Below are 16,156 nucleotides of genomic sequence, written 5' to 3'. Positions count from 1 at the left end.
AAAAAAAAAAAGAGTGAAACTTGTTAGACTTCCTACACTTATTTTACAGTTTAGCATGATGTTAAATTGCAGTTGTATAATGTTTACTGTGCTATTTTTAATGCTTTCAGCCACTAAACATCTTTATCCAGCTCTACTCTGTCTCAAATATTTACCTTCTGAATAAAATATTATTCAAAGAAAGAGTTTTCCTGCTAAGAAAAAGCCTAAAGATGCCTGAGACTCACAAGGGGAAAAGGGAGTTGCTGAGAATCATGAGTGGAGAGAGGATGGTCCAGGACTTGAGGACCTGGCCTTCTTGATGGGCTTCATCTGCTAACTGAAGGCACCTGCTCAGGTGCGCTAGAAGGGGATCAGAATGAAGCCACCCACCAAGGCCAGCATCACCAGCCCCTGAGACAAAAGGAAATCAGCCTCCAGGTGGAAGCTCCTCATAGATTTTTTCCCCCTGAAATACTGCAAAGGGCAGCCTCCCATATCCTTCCTGCCTCCCACCTTGATTCTTCATTGTATGCACACAATAGTCACGTAATAAATACCCACCAGATGTCTCTATTAATAAATTATAACTCCCCAAAGGAGTGGGATGATGGAAGTGCTGTCGGGGCATGAAGGCTCTGAAGCATTCAACAGCAGAGGTGTGCAGAAAATTAATCCCTTTTCTTTCCTTTCTTCTTCTCCCCCTCCCTTCCCCTTGGATGCCAACATGGGCAGGTGTCTGCAGGAAGTCTCTTTACAACACAGTGAATGGGATTTTAATGAATCCTGAAGAAAAGGAGGGGCAGCCACACCACGGGACATTTTGCATGTGCCCAGCTGGTGTAAAGGCCTATTTGGATGAAATTTACCCCAACCAGACTAATGGGGTGCAGAAGGGATGCTGTGGGTCCCCTACATCCTCAGAATGCCAAGGGGACCTGGGGCTCCTGCTAATCTATTTAGCCAGACTGCATTTCATTCTGTTTTTATAAAATCCCATGCTCTCTCTCACAGTTGGGCTTGGCAGATGCTGTGTCCCCCACTGGGAGCTCCTCTGTCTTCCCCACCTAGCAATCCTCCCTCTCCTGGTCTCAGCTTACACATCACTTCTTCCAGGAAGCTCTCCGTCATCACCCTCAAGTCTGAGCTAGGTGGCTGTCTTTGTGCTCCACAGTCTACTGTGATTCTATGATTATAGCTCTGTACATACTGGAGTACATTTGTTGGTGACTGACCCTTGATTTGTTTGTAGACTCCACAAGAAGTATCTTTATATGTGGCTAACTGTGTATCCCTGGTGCTTAGTGTGGTTATTGGTATTTAGTAGGTACTTGGTATAAGTGTTTATAATAGAGGAAGGGAGGAAGAAAGGGAAGGAGGGGAGGGAGGAGCCTGGGGATGAAGGACAGAGGGGTAGAGGATGAACATGCTACCTTTCCACCTGCAGCATTCATGATGCCTCTAAGAGCTGTGAGACCCTCTCTCTGGAGTCATGAACTTCTCTCTTGTGATGTTCATATTTGTAATCTGACAAGGACTCAGCATCTCTCTCCAGCATGTCTGAATAATATATTCATGATTCCACAGAAAGCAGATCTTGCCTTTCCAGGGTCCTACCAGCCAACAACAGAACTTGTATTCAAATAGTCTTTACAAGTCAGCCTATTCAAAGCTCCCATTTGACAGATGGAGAAACTGAGGCACAGGGCAGGAAGAAGAATTTTTCTGGGTCTCCTCAGTATTAGCTGTGTTAACTAAATCTTTAGAGCATTCTAGCCCTGATAATGTGGTTATTTGGGTCCAAAAAAAGCTAAAATAAATTGTACAAGATCCCTCTATATAAACATAAGGGTAAGTCAAGGTTGTTATTCATACCTTCATCTCATTTTGCTTGATTAAACTTTACAGTTGATAAACCTTTCCTGCACATCTCATTTGATCTGACCATCAGCCGGCGAGGATGGGGGGGGCAGGGTTATTGTGCCTATTGTACAAACAAGATAACCAAGTCTCAAGGCGGTGAAGGGCTGTGTCCCGAGCCACACAGACCGTGAGTCCCAGAGTCCACGACTGCAGGGAGGGGAGGTCAAAATGACTTTCCATCGTTTCTGAATGTGTGCACCCATCTGAAGATGAGGCTGCTTTTCAGTCTGGCTGCCCAGTTGTTGGACCTGGCATCCAATCTGTCACGCATATTTAGGAAATGAATCCAGTTAGAAATACAAAAGTTGTGAGAAAAGATAGGGCCTCTGTGTCAAAGGTGCTTTCTGGGAAACCAGGATGACCTCTGATGAGGTGACAAAGACCCAATGTACAGCACGTAACAGTCCACAGCCCTGCCCTGTTCCTTGTCATCTTTTATTAATGATAGCAGTTATTAGAGTTAACATTTTCCTTATCACAGAACAGTGTTCCCCAGCAAAATGTTGCAGAAACAAGAGCACTGAGTGGTCAATAAACTTGCTGACATCCTACAAATCACTAACAAGAATTGAGGGCTCACCTAAGAAACATCTTCCATCCTTTTATCAAGTTTGATATGAGGTTTTCTTTATTTTATAATTTTTTTTCTTAAGATGATTTTTTATAACTTAGCTTTTTAAAAAGATATTTAAAATTTGCTAGTTCCTTTTTTTAACAATCTCTCTTCAGGGGCAAGCCACCTTGATCAGAAAAAGAGAGAAAATGCAGTTTATAGAAAGAAGTATTATAAAATACTCACTGTTCTTTATCACTGAAGGAAGGCAGAGAAAGGAGAGAAAGAAAGAAATGAATAAAGTTAGGTAAGAAATCATTAAAATATCAACACTGGATGCAACGCTCACATAGTTTGAGCTACGATGACCTACTTCCATTTTGTTTCAGCCATTATTACCTTATTTCAGCATCTCTAAAACAAGGCTGCTTCAACTTAGGGTTATGAAACCCACATCTTTGATTAAATTGACAGCCAGTTTGGCTTATTAATTAACTGAGCTGATCATTTAGGTATTTGAATAATGGTTTTGTGGCACTGAAAAGAAATCACTGAATGATCTCAGGGCCATCATTATTCTTGGTTTCTGTTATTTCAAACACTGGTGGACAAGGACTGTACCAGGTAGAGCAATGAGCCCTGAACGGTAGACCTAGTAGTGCCCCGGTTGAGGGAAGCAAATTCTTCCACTCTAGACAGAAGGCCAGCCTCTCCATTTATGAGGCATGCAACCAAAGGCAGGTCATATCTTCCCTTTGTGCCTCAGTTTCCACCTCTCATGTCTGGCACTCTCTCGCTTGAAGACTTGAATGCTAGGCAGAAGTGTCAACAGTGAAAGACCAGCATTTTTCCCCATGTATTTTTTTTTTTTTTTTTTTGACAGAGTCTCACTTTGTTACCCAGGCTGGAGTGCAGAGGTACAATCTCGGCTCACTGCTCACTGCGACCTCCACCTCCTGGCTTCAAGCAATCCCCTGCCTTAGCCTCTGGAGTAGCTGGGATTACAGGTGCCCACTACCATGCCTGGCTAATTTTTTGTATTTTTAATAAAGACAGGGTTTCATCATGTTGGCCAGGCTGGTCTTGAACTCCTGACCTTGTGATCCACCCACCCTGGCCTCCCAAAGTGCTGGTATTACAGGCATGAGCCACCAGGCCCAGCCCTCCCCATGCATTCTTAACATGAAGAACTTAACCACTGCCCTAACCAAGCAAGGAGCAGGTGCATTCATTTCTCTCAAATTCCCTGGTTGTTGGTTTCCAATGTAATCATTAAATTCAAGGAGGGTGAGAGAGGAAGACATTTGAAAATAACAAAAGCAGGAAGTGTATCTGGCTAGCCAGCAGTTAATTAAGACCAGATTTGTTAATTTACTGCAGAAAGAAATTATAAGTGTCTGCATTAGTTCACCACCACTGCAGCAGACTCGCTAGGATGTGTGATGACTGTAATTCACCCACTAGCATTTATTGGAAAATAATTTTAATATCTGAAGAAAAGGCAGCAGCAATCAAGCCAGCCAAATGCATTCAGAATGCCAAGATGTTTCATGGGAGCCCAGGAGCGCTTTAATGAAATGGGGTCCAGACTGTTTGGATAATTTTAATTTAATTGTAAGGCAAATTGTTTGGCTTCATATTGACTAAAGTAAACTCTGATGGATGGGATTTTAATTAACTGACATTTCTTAAATAAAATAAATATTTTACTCCATCCACCCTTCAGGCAACTGTTTATCTTACAGAGACACACGTTTTTGGCTGAGGAAATATTCTCTACAAAATAAGTTTGGCTCCAAGAAGGCATCATGAAAAGGGCTTTGGAAACTAGCAATTTCCTATGAAAAATGAAAGCAACAGAGTTCAATAGTATCTTCAAAACTGTAAAGCTTGTAGAACTGGAGGAGGTATTAGAAGTAGTAAACAGACATGAAACATTTGCTTTGGAGGATATGGGTGGACTAAATATTCAAAAAGACCCTTCACCAATATATAATTAGATCCTAGAAAAAGTAAAGCAAATGTTTAAACATGCATCTCTGGGATTTCTAGAAAGTCAGGAAATTCTCTAAGATCTCTCTCCCTTTCAAAACAAATCAACCAAATAGACCTCAAATAAAAAATTTTTTCTCCTTGGCAGGCTCGGTGGCTCATGCCTGCAATCCCACCATTTTGGGAGGCAGAAGTGAGTGGATCACAATGTCAAGAGTTCAAGACCGGCCTGGCCAACATGGTAAAACCCCATCTCTACTAAAAATACAAAAATAAATTAGCCAGGCATGGTGGCACACACCTGTAATCCTAGCTACTTAGGAGGCTGAGGCAGGAGAATTGCTTGAATCAGTGAGGTGGAGGTTGCATTGAGCTGAGATCATGCCACTGCACTCCAGCCTGGGCAACAGAGTGAGACTCCATGTCAGAAAAGGGGGAAAAAAAAGTTTTCTCCTCAAAAGACTCCGTATGGAAAGGAAAGGTAAATTATAGACTTGGAGAGAGTATTTGCAACATGTATATATACAAGGGATTTTATCTATAACATAAGGAAATGTGTAAAACTTAATAACAAGAAGATGAATTATCTGATTTTAAAAATGGACAAAAGATTTGAAGAGATACTTCAACAAAGCTATATGAATGGAAAAAATTGAGGGAATGTATTCTCTTCTGGGTCCACAAGGGGGCGTAGTTTCAAAGGCAAGAAATTCCCGGTGCCACACTTCCACCCATGTCTCCATCCGGGAGCTTAGAGGTCTTTAAGTTTCTCATGCGGGGGGAGGAAGGGGAATCAAAGATCACTCCAGTGGAAGTTTAAAGGAATTCGTTTTACAGAAAATCTGAATGGAGTGGGAATTACTCTCAGGTTAAAAGTCCCCTTCCCCCACATTGGTGCAGATTCCATTTCTGGATCCCCTTCCATGACATTGTGCAAGCTGCTCTCCCTCTATTTCTTTCTGCTTTTTCTCTCTCTCTCTGCCTAAATAAATCACTTTCTGCAAAATTCTCTGGGGTTCGATATTTACTTAGGAGCCTACCACACCTGGCGGAGTCCTCTTCCCCATTCTTGGGTGAGTGAGGGACCAAGAGCCTGGAAGAACAAACCTTATCGGGGAGTTGAGCCTCTCGCATGCCCCGGAACCCAGTCTCAGTATATCTAACACCATTAATCATTAGGGAAATGCAAATTAAAACCGTGATGAAATGCCACTATACACACATGAAGAAGGTTAAAATTAAAAAGACTGCTCATACAAAGTGCTGCTGAGGTGGCAGAGAAGCCTGAACTCTCATTCACTTCTGGTGGAATTTTAAATGGTACAACCAACTTGAAAAAGTTTGCAGCTTCTTAAAAAGTTAAACCAGCATCTACCATGTGACTGAAACACTCCACTCTTAGGTAAGTACCCCAAATAAATAAAAATATGTGTCGATACAAAGTTTTATTTGTACTAGCCCAAACCCACTGTCCATCAACGGATGAATGAGTAAATGAGCTGTGGCATATTCACATAATGAAATACTATTCAGATATTAAAAGGAACAAACTATTGATATACAAAACAATATGATTGGATCTCAAAATAAATGAAAAGAAGACAGATAGCTCCATTGCAAAAAAAAAGAGTACGCACTGGATGATTCCATTTATATGAAGTTCCAGGAAATGCAAACAAATTTATAGCTAAATAGTGATGACGACTTGGGAATGGGTAGAGAGAGGGAGGGTTAAGGAGGAACTATCAAGGGTAACAAGGAATTTTTGGGGAGAGATATGTTCATTATCTTGATAAATCTGATGGTTTCATGGGTATATACATGTTTACAATCATCAACTTATGGCTGGACATGGTGGCTCATGCCAGTAATTTCAGCATTTTGGGAGGCCAAGGCTGGAAGACTACTTAAGGCCAAGAGTTTGAGACCTGCCTAGGCAACATAGCAAGACCCCATCTCTACTTACAAAAAAAGAACAAACTTATTCAGGTGCAGTGATGTGCACCCACAGTCCTAGATTCTCAGGAAGCCCAAGATGGGAGGATCACTTGAGCCTGGGTGGTTGAAACTACAGTGAGCTATGGTTGTGCCATTGCACTCTGGACTACACCACAGAGTGAGACACTATCTCTAAAAATAGATATATATAAAATTATAAAATTGTGATTTAAATTACCCTACTTTTATACTATTGAAGGTACATTAATTATACCTTTATAAGAAATTTTTAAAAAAGGAAATCCAGCAAACTGAATCCATAACAGGGAGCTGTGAGCAATAAACCAATGCAAATACCAACGTTACACTCCAGGGGCTGATGCAAAGCTCCCAACAGGGTGGGGAAGCTGAATTGGAGACCCCCACATGGAGCCAAGACCCTCGAAGGGAGCCAGAGTGTTTCTGGATGAGCAGAACATCTCCCTCCTGGCAGAAGCAAGTGTAAATATCTCTGAAGAAAAATGCTCCCAAGGCAGGGGCCTAGGATTCTCACAGTCTGAGCATTCAAAGAGCGAGTAATTATGAGTGAAAATCTGCAGGAATGACAAACAACAGACTTAGATGGTCAGAGGCTTCAGGCAGTGGTGTGCTGGCAAATGTTTAACAACTGAATCTCTGGGGAAAGAGCCCCATGGAGGCTAATTTCAAATGCCAACATGATGTGACTAAATGAAGAGCTGGGAATAAACATGCAGTTGCATACCTTTATATAGTATTTCCACCTTACAGGCATAGTAGATATAAATAACAGAGAATATCAAAATGTAGTAAAACAGGTCCTGCGCAGTGGCTCACACCTGTAATCCCAGCACTTTGGGAGGCTGAGGCAGGCAGATCACCCGAGGTCAGGAGTTCAAGACCAGCCTGGCCAACGTAGTGAAACCCTGTCTCTACTAAAAATATATAAATTAGCCAGGCATGGTGGTACGTGCCTGTAATTCCAGCTACTGGGGAGGCTGAGGCACAAGAATCACTTGAACCTGGGAAGTGAAAGTTGCAGTGAGCCGAGACTGTGCCACAGCACTCCATCTCAGAAATAAATAAATAAATAAATAAAACCTAATAAAATAATTGAAACATGATTAATTTTGAATAGTTATCACCATTGTGTGTAATATGATTTAATTATAAATATAACTTTATTCATTTTTGAGAAAGGGTCTCTCTCTGTCACCCAAGCTGGCATGCAGTGGCATAATCATAGCTCACTGCAGCCTTGAACTCCTGGGTTTAAGCAATTCTCCTGTTTTAGCATCCTGAGTAGCTAAGACCACAGGCATGCACCACTGCATCTGGCTAATTTTTAATTTGTGGTAGAGATGGAATCTCACCCTGTTGGCCAGGCTGGTCTCGAACTCCTGGCCTCAACTGATCCTCCCACCTTGGCCTCCCAAGTTGCTGGGATTATAGGTGTGAGCCACAGTTCCTGGCCAGGAATAAGTTATAATTAAGTTATAATTTAAAATTATAACAATTTTTAATAATGGCCACGTTTATTATCTGACTCACAAAATTTTTGAAAATTTAACATCCATTCCAATGAGCTTTTATGGTACATACCCAGCATGCCACTGATTCAGGTATAATAATTATTGGATACAGAATGTGAAGTTACTATATGTGAAATATTTAAAGAAATAAAATATGGATTAAAAAACAAGCAAGGGGAAAAAGACTGAAAAATGGTCAGGAAGATACTAAAACTAATGAAAATTAATTTTTAGAAATTAAACATGTAACTACTAAATTCTAAAATGCAATGGGTGGTTTAATAGCAAATTAATATGCTCTAAGACAGAGTATGATGGAAGGTGTGAAGAGATTACCCAAAATGCAGCAGAGAGGTAAAGCAATTTGAAATATAAAAGTGAGAACAGACAGAGCAAGATGCCGACTCAAAGAAAAAAGAGAGAGAGTAAGTGACATGGAGATCTAATACTTATCTAATCAATTCCAGTTAGGGAAAATAGGGAGAACCGAAGAAAAAAAAATTTCAAGAGATAATGCTGACAATTTTCTAGAACTAGAAAATTTCTAGAATTTTCATGCCAAAAAACGTGAATCCACTGTTTCAGGAAGCACAACATGCACCAAGTAGAATAAAACAACAAGAAATATACCCTTAAGCGCATCGCACTACAAAACATCAAAAAGACAGGCTTACGTGGAGGGAAAAATCATCTACAAAGGAAAGGCGATTTGTTGACTTAAGACTCTTAACAGACACTTGAAAGCACAACCATTCCTTCAAAGTCCACCTAGAACAACGTAACCTTCAATAACAAGAGATAAACCGATGTTTTGAACTACACACAGTCTGAGAGAGCTCACCAACAGAACTTTACCAAATGAAAAGCTGCACTTCAGGAAGAAGTCAAGTGGCCCCAAGAAGGACCAAGAGGCAGGAAGATTTGAACATTGAACCAAGAAACTAGAAGACAGGCAATTTTTTTAAATGCCAGTATAATATAATAATGTCTAATATATCACACAGTAAACTAGCTCATATTCAGAATATGGAGTTAAATAAGGATTAAACAAAGATACTAGAGAAGAGTAGCATGTAGGTAGGGAGGGTTGGAATTAAAATGTTGTTAGAGTGTTTTAAGCACCTTGTGTTGTCTAGAGGAAGATGTTGAGACAGTGAGTAGCTCCAGATATGATTAGTTATGAACGGTAACATTTTAAGGATACCATGGAAATCACAGGAATGAACCATATGACTTCAAAACCAATAAAGAGAAAAATAGAATATGTAAAGCCTGAAGCCCAATTAACCAATTAATAAAAATAAAAGGCAAGGAAAGAAATAAAAGAACTATAGATAAAGAGAGACAACAGCCACAAGAGAGTAGAAAAGTTAAACTATATAATAGATCAGCAAACTATAGCCCACAGGCCAAATACAGTCAGCCGCCTGTTTTTATTTAAAAAAAAAAAAAAATGCCATGCCCATTCATGTGCCCATTGCCTATGGCTGATCTTGTACTGGAACAGTGAAAGTGGAGTAGCTGCAATGGAGACTACCTGGCCAGAAAAGCCTGAAACATTTACTATTTGGTCCTTTACAGAAAGAGTTTACTGATAATTATACTATCTGTAAATGGATTAAAATCATCACCTGAAAGACAAAGATTACCGCACTGAATTAAACAACAACAGAAGAAACAAAATCTGGCTAAAAATACCCTTTATATTCTCTTACCTGAAATGTAACAGGAATAAAAGATTAAAAATAAAAGGATTTTAAAAACTACAAGCTAAAGAAAGCTGATGTTTTTTAATATCATGAAACGGAGTTTGGGACAAAAAAATCATTATTAGAGATAAAGAGAGATATCACATAATGATAAAAGGTTCAGTTTTTCAGTAATATAGATCAACTGCAAATCTGTAGCCATCTCATAGAACTACAGGGAGAAATTGGCAGATCCATGCTGACTGAAGGAGATTTCAACATAATACAAGCAGACTAAAAAGTAGTGAATGTAAACAAATGTTATGAACACAATCAACAATCTCATTTTGATATGTGAGTGACCTTACAAACAATAATTATAGAAGACACATTTTTTCTTATGTATTTGTTGAGTATATCCTAAGATCTAGCTTTAAGCCAAATCTTAACATGTTTTAAATACTAAGCATCATACACATCATCTTCTCCAACAAAAATGCCATTAAACTCGTGATTAATAAAAGTAACAAATTAAGAATCCTCAAACATTTAGAAATTTTTAAATATACCTCTAAATCACTCTTGGGTTAAAGTAGAAATCATAAGAGATATTTAAAATACATGGAAATGAGAAACAATGAAACTACTATATGTTGAAGTTTGTGGGATCATTTGAACGTGGTACTTTGTGTATCACATTTAAAATTACTAATATTAGAAAAGAGGGAAGTTTTATATTAATAAGGTAAATATACAACCCAAGTATTTACAGAGTAATAGAATAAGCTTAAGAAAATGGGAAAGGATTATTTAATAGAAATTAGAACAGAAATTAACCAGACAGTAAATGACAGGGCAATATTAAGTAATTAATAAGAAGGACATTGTCATGTTAATCTCCTTTCCAACCTTATGTACTTCAAGGAGAACGTCTCAGATGGGTTCTTATATGACTTTAACTCTTCTCTACCACTTGCTAGCTGCCTTTTTAAGTGGAAAGCAAGTCTCAGGCTCAGAGCCTCTGTGAGGCTACAGTTTATAGCTAGACTGTAATAACATTGTTTCTTTTAATTATTTATCTTTATGCTTACCTTTGTTCATAGAAAGCATGAACGAATTATCCACTTACATCCATTTGTGATGAAAAGTATTCTTGTTAAATAGAAGTGTTTACCTTTTATAAGTAGCCAATTAAGAAATAATAACAATAATGATATTTCATAGATAAATTAAAAACTGTAAAGGTAGCGCTTAAATGACCAAGTTTAGGGAAACACTGCTCCCCAATAAGGAAAAATCTTTGCCGAAAAGCCTTTGCAGGCTGGGGGCAGTGGCTCACATCTGTAATCCCAGCACTTTGGGAGGCCAAGACGGGAGGATCACTTGAGCCCAGGAGTTTGAGACCAGTCTGGTCAACATAGCAAGATCCTATCTCTACAAAAAATTTAAAATTAGCCAGGCATGGTGGTGCATTCCTGTAGTCCAAGCTACTCAGGAGGCTGAGAAAAGAGGATTGTTTGAGCTCAGGAGGTCAAGGCTGCAATGCGTTCTGATTGCATTGCTACATTTCAGCTTGGGCAACGGAGCAAGACCCTGTCTCAAAAAATAAAAAATATATCCTTTCTATATTCTTTGGGCCACAACAACTACACCCTCACATCTATTCTTTTTACAAAAATAACCATATCCTCAACTGTCCTACCCAGAATTTAAACTCTTAAACTGACCCTAAAATACTGTCTAATATGAGATCCCCAGAAGTTCACAGTTAAGGAAACTCGGAGGCCATCTATTCCAGGGAGACTAAATGGGATGGGTGGATAACAGACATGTCCACAGTGGGCCAGGATTAGAGACCAACAAGAAATGATGGGGACTGTGGAAAACTGAGAGCTCTTGCCAGTCCAAAGCTATCAGCTGCCACGTGACTTCTGCTGAACTGTGGGCAAAATTGTTGTCCAGTGTTTTCAGGTCTGATCTTTTGAAGACATGGCAGAAATCTGGACTTTCATGTGAAGTCTCCCAACTTTTACATCATCAGGCCCCAAAGTCTTTGTTTGTTTGTTTGTTTGTTGTTGTTATTGTTGTTTTAAACACACTTCTGCAAGTCAGAGTTAGCCTGCGGTCTGCCGGTTTGTCATCTCTGATCGAGTGCAACTTCCTTATTTGACTGATAAGGAAACTAAGGGCCCGAGAGGGGAAGATTTTTGCCTATCATCGCACAGTAAATTAGCCCATATCCAGAACTAGAACCCAAGTCTCCTTCTAACCACCAGGTCATTTCTCTCTCCAGTCCACCAGACCACCTATTCTATGCAGCACGAGACTCAGAATTTAATCTTGTCCTTTCAACCTTGCAAAATAGTCGAACTAGGGGAGACGTTTTCATGGTAAAACCCTTTAGGTTCCTCTCCCCTATCTTAGGGAAGGAAGCTATTCCTTCTCTTTTTTTTTCAAATGTAGAACTGTCAAAACGTCAACTCAAAACAAGCCACTCCCCGGAAGACGCAGCAACTTACTTTGATGGAAGGGGCCGGTCACTGGGGTACATCCAACGGCTAGAACTGTTGCTGAACACGGTGTCAGTCATGGCAGACGTCTAGTGCTCCTGGAAAACATGAACCCAGAGAGGACATCGCCTTGTCATTCAGCCACTCCTTAGTTCTCAAGTCCCTGCTTTATGCCACGCACCCAGTGAGACAGAGAAGAAAGAAAACTAAATCTGGTTTCTTCATTTTCCAGATGGGGAATCTGAGACCCTAAGAGGGAAATTGTCCTGCTGGAAGTCACAGCTACCCCGTGGACCAGAGGGAAGAACTCCCTCACCTAAATCCAAGTTCTTCTCATTCACTGGTGAGGAAAGGCTGCCACACTTCCAGCAGTGTGTGGGGCAGAGTTAACTCGAATCCAGGGTCTTTCTACTGAGCAAGTCATCTGACTTTGCTGTCTTACAGTCATCCCTGCCTTTCCTTCCTGCCCTTCCCGCCCTTCCTTCCTTCCTTCCTTCCTTCCTTCCTTCCTTCCTTCCTGCCTGCCTTCCTTCCCACCCTTCCTTCCTTCCTGCCTGCCTGCCTGCCTTCCTTCCCGCCCTTCCTTCCTTCCTTCCTGCCTGCCTGCCTGCCTGCCTGCCTGCCTTTCCTTCCTTTCCTCCCTTTCCTCCCCTTCCCTCCCTTCCCTTCCTTCCTCTCTCTTTCTTTTATTATACTTCAAGTTCTGGATACATGTGCAGAATGTGCAGGTTTTTTACATAGGTATGTACGTGCCATGGTGGTTTGCTGCACCCATCCACCCATCATCTACATTAGATATTTCTCCTAATGCTATCCCTCCTCTAACCCTAAGGGCCCACCCCCTGATAGGCCCCAGTATGTGATATTCCCCTCCCTGTGCCTATGTCTCCTTGTCTTTTTAAAAAATACTCTACATCCAAGCTATTGGAAAATGGTATTGGCTTGATCTTTAAAACAAACTTAGGATCTGCCTACTGCTTTCAGCCCGCATTGCTATTACGCTGATCCAATCTGCCACTATCTCTGCCTGACTTAATGCAAATGACTCCTCCTTGGTTTTTCTTCATCTACCCTTGTCTCTTTTCATTCATTATTCATAACCACGAAATAGAAAAAGCCCAGTATTCACCAACTGATGAGCAGATCAACAAAATGTGGTGTATCAATGCAACGTAGCATTATTTCGCCATAAAAACAGATGAAGTATTGACATGGGCTGTGATGTAGGTGAACCTTGAAAACATGATGCTAAGTCAAAGAAGCCAGACAGAAAAGGCCATATATTGTGATATTCCACTTATATAAGGTATACGGAATAGGAAAATCTATAAAAGATAAAAATTAGATTCGTGGTTGCCCAGGCTGGGAGGTGCTAGGGGTGCAGGGTTCCTTTGTAAGGACAGTGTAAGTATTCTAGAGTTGATCATGGTGATAGATGCACAACTCTTGTGAGGATGCTCAGAGCCACGGAATTGTCCATTTTAAATGGGTGGATCATATTACCTGTGAGTTATAGCTCAATAAAGCTGGGAAACAAAATGGTGCCACCACTTTGGAAAACTGTTTGGCAGTATCCAGTAAGCTAAAAGTCCATCTACCCTGTGGCCAGGGAATTCTACTCAGGTATGTACCCAAGAAGTATACTCAGGTATATACTCGAGGAAAAAGTGCTTAGGTTCTAAGACATGTACAGGAATGTTCACAGCAGCTTCATTCATAATAGCTTAAAACTGGAAACCATCCAAATGCCCACCAACAGGGAGCAGATCCCGCCGTTGTGGTTTATTTGTACAGCGGAATGCTGGTGAGCAATGACAGAGACACTTCTGATATAGTACGTGTAACACCCTGGATGAATCCACAGACATCATGTTTGGTGAAAGATGCCAGGAACCAAAGGCAACACAATGTTGGATGATATTGACATAGAGTTAAGAAACGACTAAGCTATTTGGCAGTGACAGAAATCAAGGCAAATAAGTTGCTTATTTTCGGGAGGCTATTGATTCAGAAGGTGCAGGAGAGGACCTCCACGGGGTGAAGATATTTCATATCTGGATCTGGGTAGCCACTAGCCAGGCATAGACATCTGCAGAAGCCATCAAGCTAAACTCTTAAGATGTGTGTGCTTCACGTCCTTCCCTTTTCCCCACAAAAAGCAAGTCAGTTATGTCACTATTTTGCTCAAGAGTCTTCAGTGGCTCCCCATTGCTCCTAAAGTCTAAACCCCTTAGCACAGCCTGGCTCCCTGTGGTCTCCTTCTCTTCCTCCCACTCTTCTCATGCCCTCTTTCCCAGCCCCAAAGGCCTTCCTGCTGCTCCCTCAACATCCCCAGCACATTCCCGCTTGCTCTTCCCTCAGCCTGGAAGCCTTCCTGCAGATCCTTGTTCAGCTTACTCTCACACTTTGTATAGATTTGCTCCTAAATGCCACCTCCTCCAAGAAGGCCTCCCTGACCACCTAATTTAAAATAGCTCCTACGGGGGTGTCAGTGAAGGGAGAGCATCAGGATAGATAGCTAATGCATGCAGGGCTTAATACCTTAATAACAGGTGCAGCAAACCACCATGGCGCACGTTTACCTGAGTAACAAACCTGCACATCCTGCACGTGTGCCCCAGAACGTAAGATGAAATATATATATATATTTTTTTTAAATAAATAAATAAATGAAAATAGTTTTTCTTCTCTCTTCTCCATTCTGGCCTCCTTTACTCTCAATTTTCTTCCTAGCTCTTAGCACTACCCCAATTTAATATGAGTTGTTTATTTTTACGTTTGTATCTTTGCTTAGAGTTTGAATCCCCCTGCCAATATGTAGGCTACACAGAACTTTTTCCATTTTGTTCACTGCTTGATCTCCAGCACTAGCATAGTGTCTGGCACCTAGAAGAGACGTAATGAAAACTTGCTGAATGTGTGAAAGAGTTGCTGTCAACACTGTCACTCCGGCTGAACTCAGCCAGGCTTCATTTCTCTCCAAACCTGCCGCCAACCCCACCCCTCGAAGGTCCAGCCAGGAGTAAGAGAAAAGAGACCACATGGAAATGGCAGTAACTGTTTTAAAAACAAATGGAAAGTAGATCGGCGTGTCTAGGGGGTCCTGATTTCCCTGTAGGTCTTGTTTTCTGTAACGCTGAATAGATGAGAACTTGGGAGGTGAGCACACAGTGACCTCCCTCTCCTGTCCTGTATCCTTTGTAATTATTCAATCTCAGTGTGTGGGGAAACCAGAGGGGAGTGCTGGTTGGACCCGTAGCAGAGAAGGTCCCTTAGAGTAAAGCTATTTCATCTGCCCCCATGTGGTTAACATAATCTTCCCAGATTAGTATGGCATTTCATTGTTTCCACTTCAAAAACAGAAAGGAGAGACGGCTCCTGTTGTGAGAGAAATTTGCTGAAAAAGAACTTTAATGTCTCAGTATTGCCTGTGCTGAGAGCCGAGCAGGCTGCCCTGGAGCCCCCCACCTGAGAACCCCTGGCCCCTGCTGGGTGCAAAGAGGCTCAGTCCCAGGAATGAGCTACCTCGGCTGCTGTTGGTCTAGAAAGCTGAACCTGCAACTGGAAGTTTCATCTGCTGCTTTGTAGCAGAGAGAAAGCATGGCCCTTAGAGACCCTGGGAGGAAGGTAGGTCTGGGGTAAGGGAGACACATCATCACCTCCCAGGAATTCTACTCTCCGAGCTCCATCATCCTCAGGGCAGAATCTGGTCTGCTCACACTCTTTTATGTTCAGTCATGCACACCAGGGTTGTGTTTCCCACTAAAACTCCACCTGCAAAGCCCAAACTCACTGGCTGACTACCCAGTGGAAACCACCCAGCTCCATCCCTCCAGGCTGAAAGCCACCCTGCACAGCCCCGGTTATTTCAGCTTGGCCACTCGAGGGTCTCAATGCACTTAACATCCCAGCATTGGACTCTTTATCTAGTGCTTACCCCAGTCCACCAGGCCTGGACCAGAAGAGGAAAATGCTCAAGCAATCCAAGATAATTGAACAACTAGAAAAACAGGCCCAGGGAAA

General features: G+C 41.4%; 1 protein-coding gene across 17 annotated transcripts in view; it reads right to left on the bottom strand.

The window, feature by feature from the left end:
* RPH3A (rabphilin 3A) overlaps window positions 1-16,156 on the bottom strand; it is a 341,396-nt gene that overhangs the window by 64,578 nt on the left and 260,662 nt on the right. For 10 of the 17 annotated variants that reach the window (XM_078337362.1, XM_078337364.1, XM_054238912.2 and 7 more), the window contains 2 exons: window positions 12,143-12,231; window positions 2,702-2,713 (listed from right to left, as the gene is read on the bottom strand). In XM_078337362.1, coding sequence (XP_078193488.1) covers window positions 2,702-2,713; window positions 12,143-12,213 — 83 coding nt within the window. In that variant the 5' untranslated portion in view covers window positions 12,214-12,231. The remainder of the gene's footprint in view (window positions 1-2,701; window positions 2,714-12,142; window positions 12,232-16,156) is intronic. The other 7 variants (XM_078337365.1, XM_078337366.1, XM_054238915.2 and 4 more) reach the window with 1 other exon arrangement.

Source organism: Callithrix jacchus, chromosome 9, assembly GCF_049354715.1.
Source record: "Callithrix jacchus isolate 240 chromosome 9, calJac240_pri, whole genome shotgun sequence".
NCBI lineage: Eukaryota > Metazoa > Chordata > Mammalia > Primates > Cebidae > Callithrix > Callithrix jacchus.
This window is presented reverse-complemented; position numbering and strand designations above follow the sequence as displayed.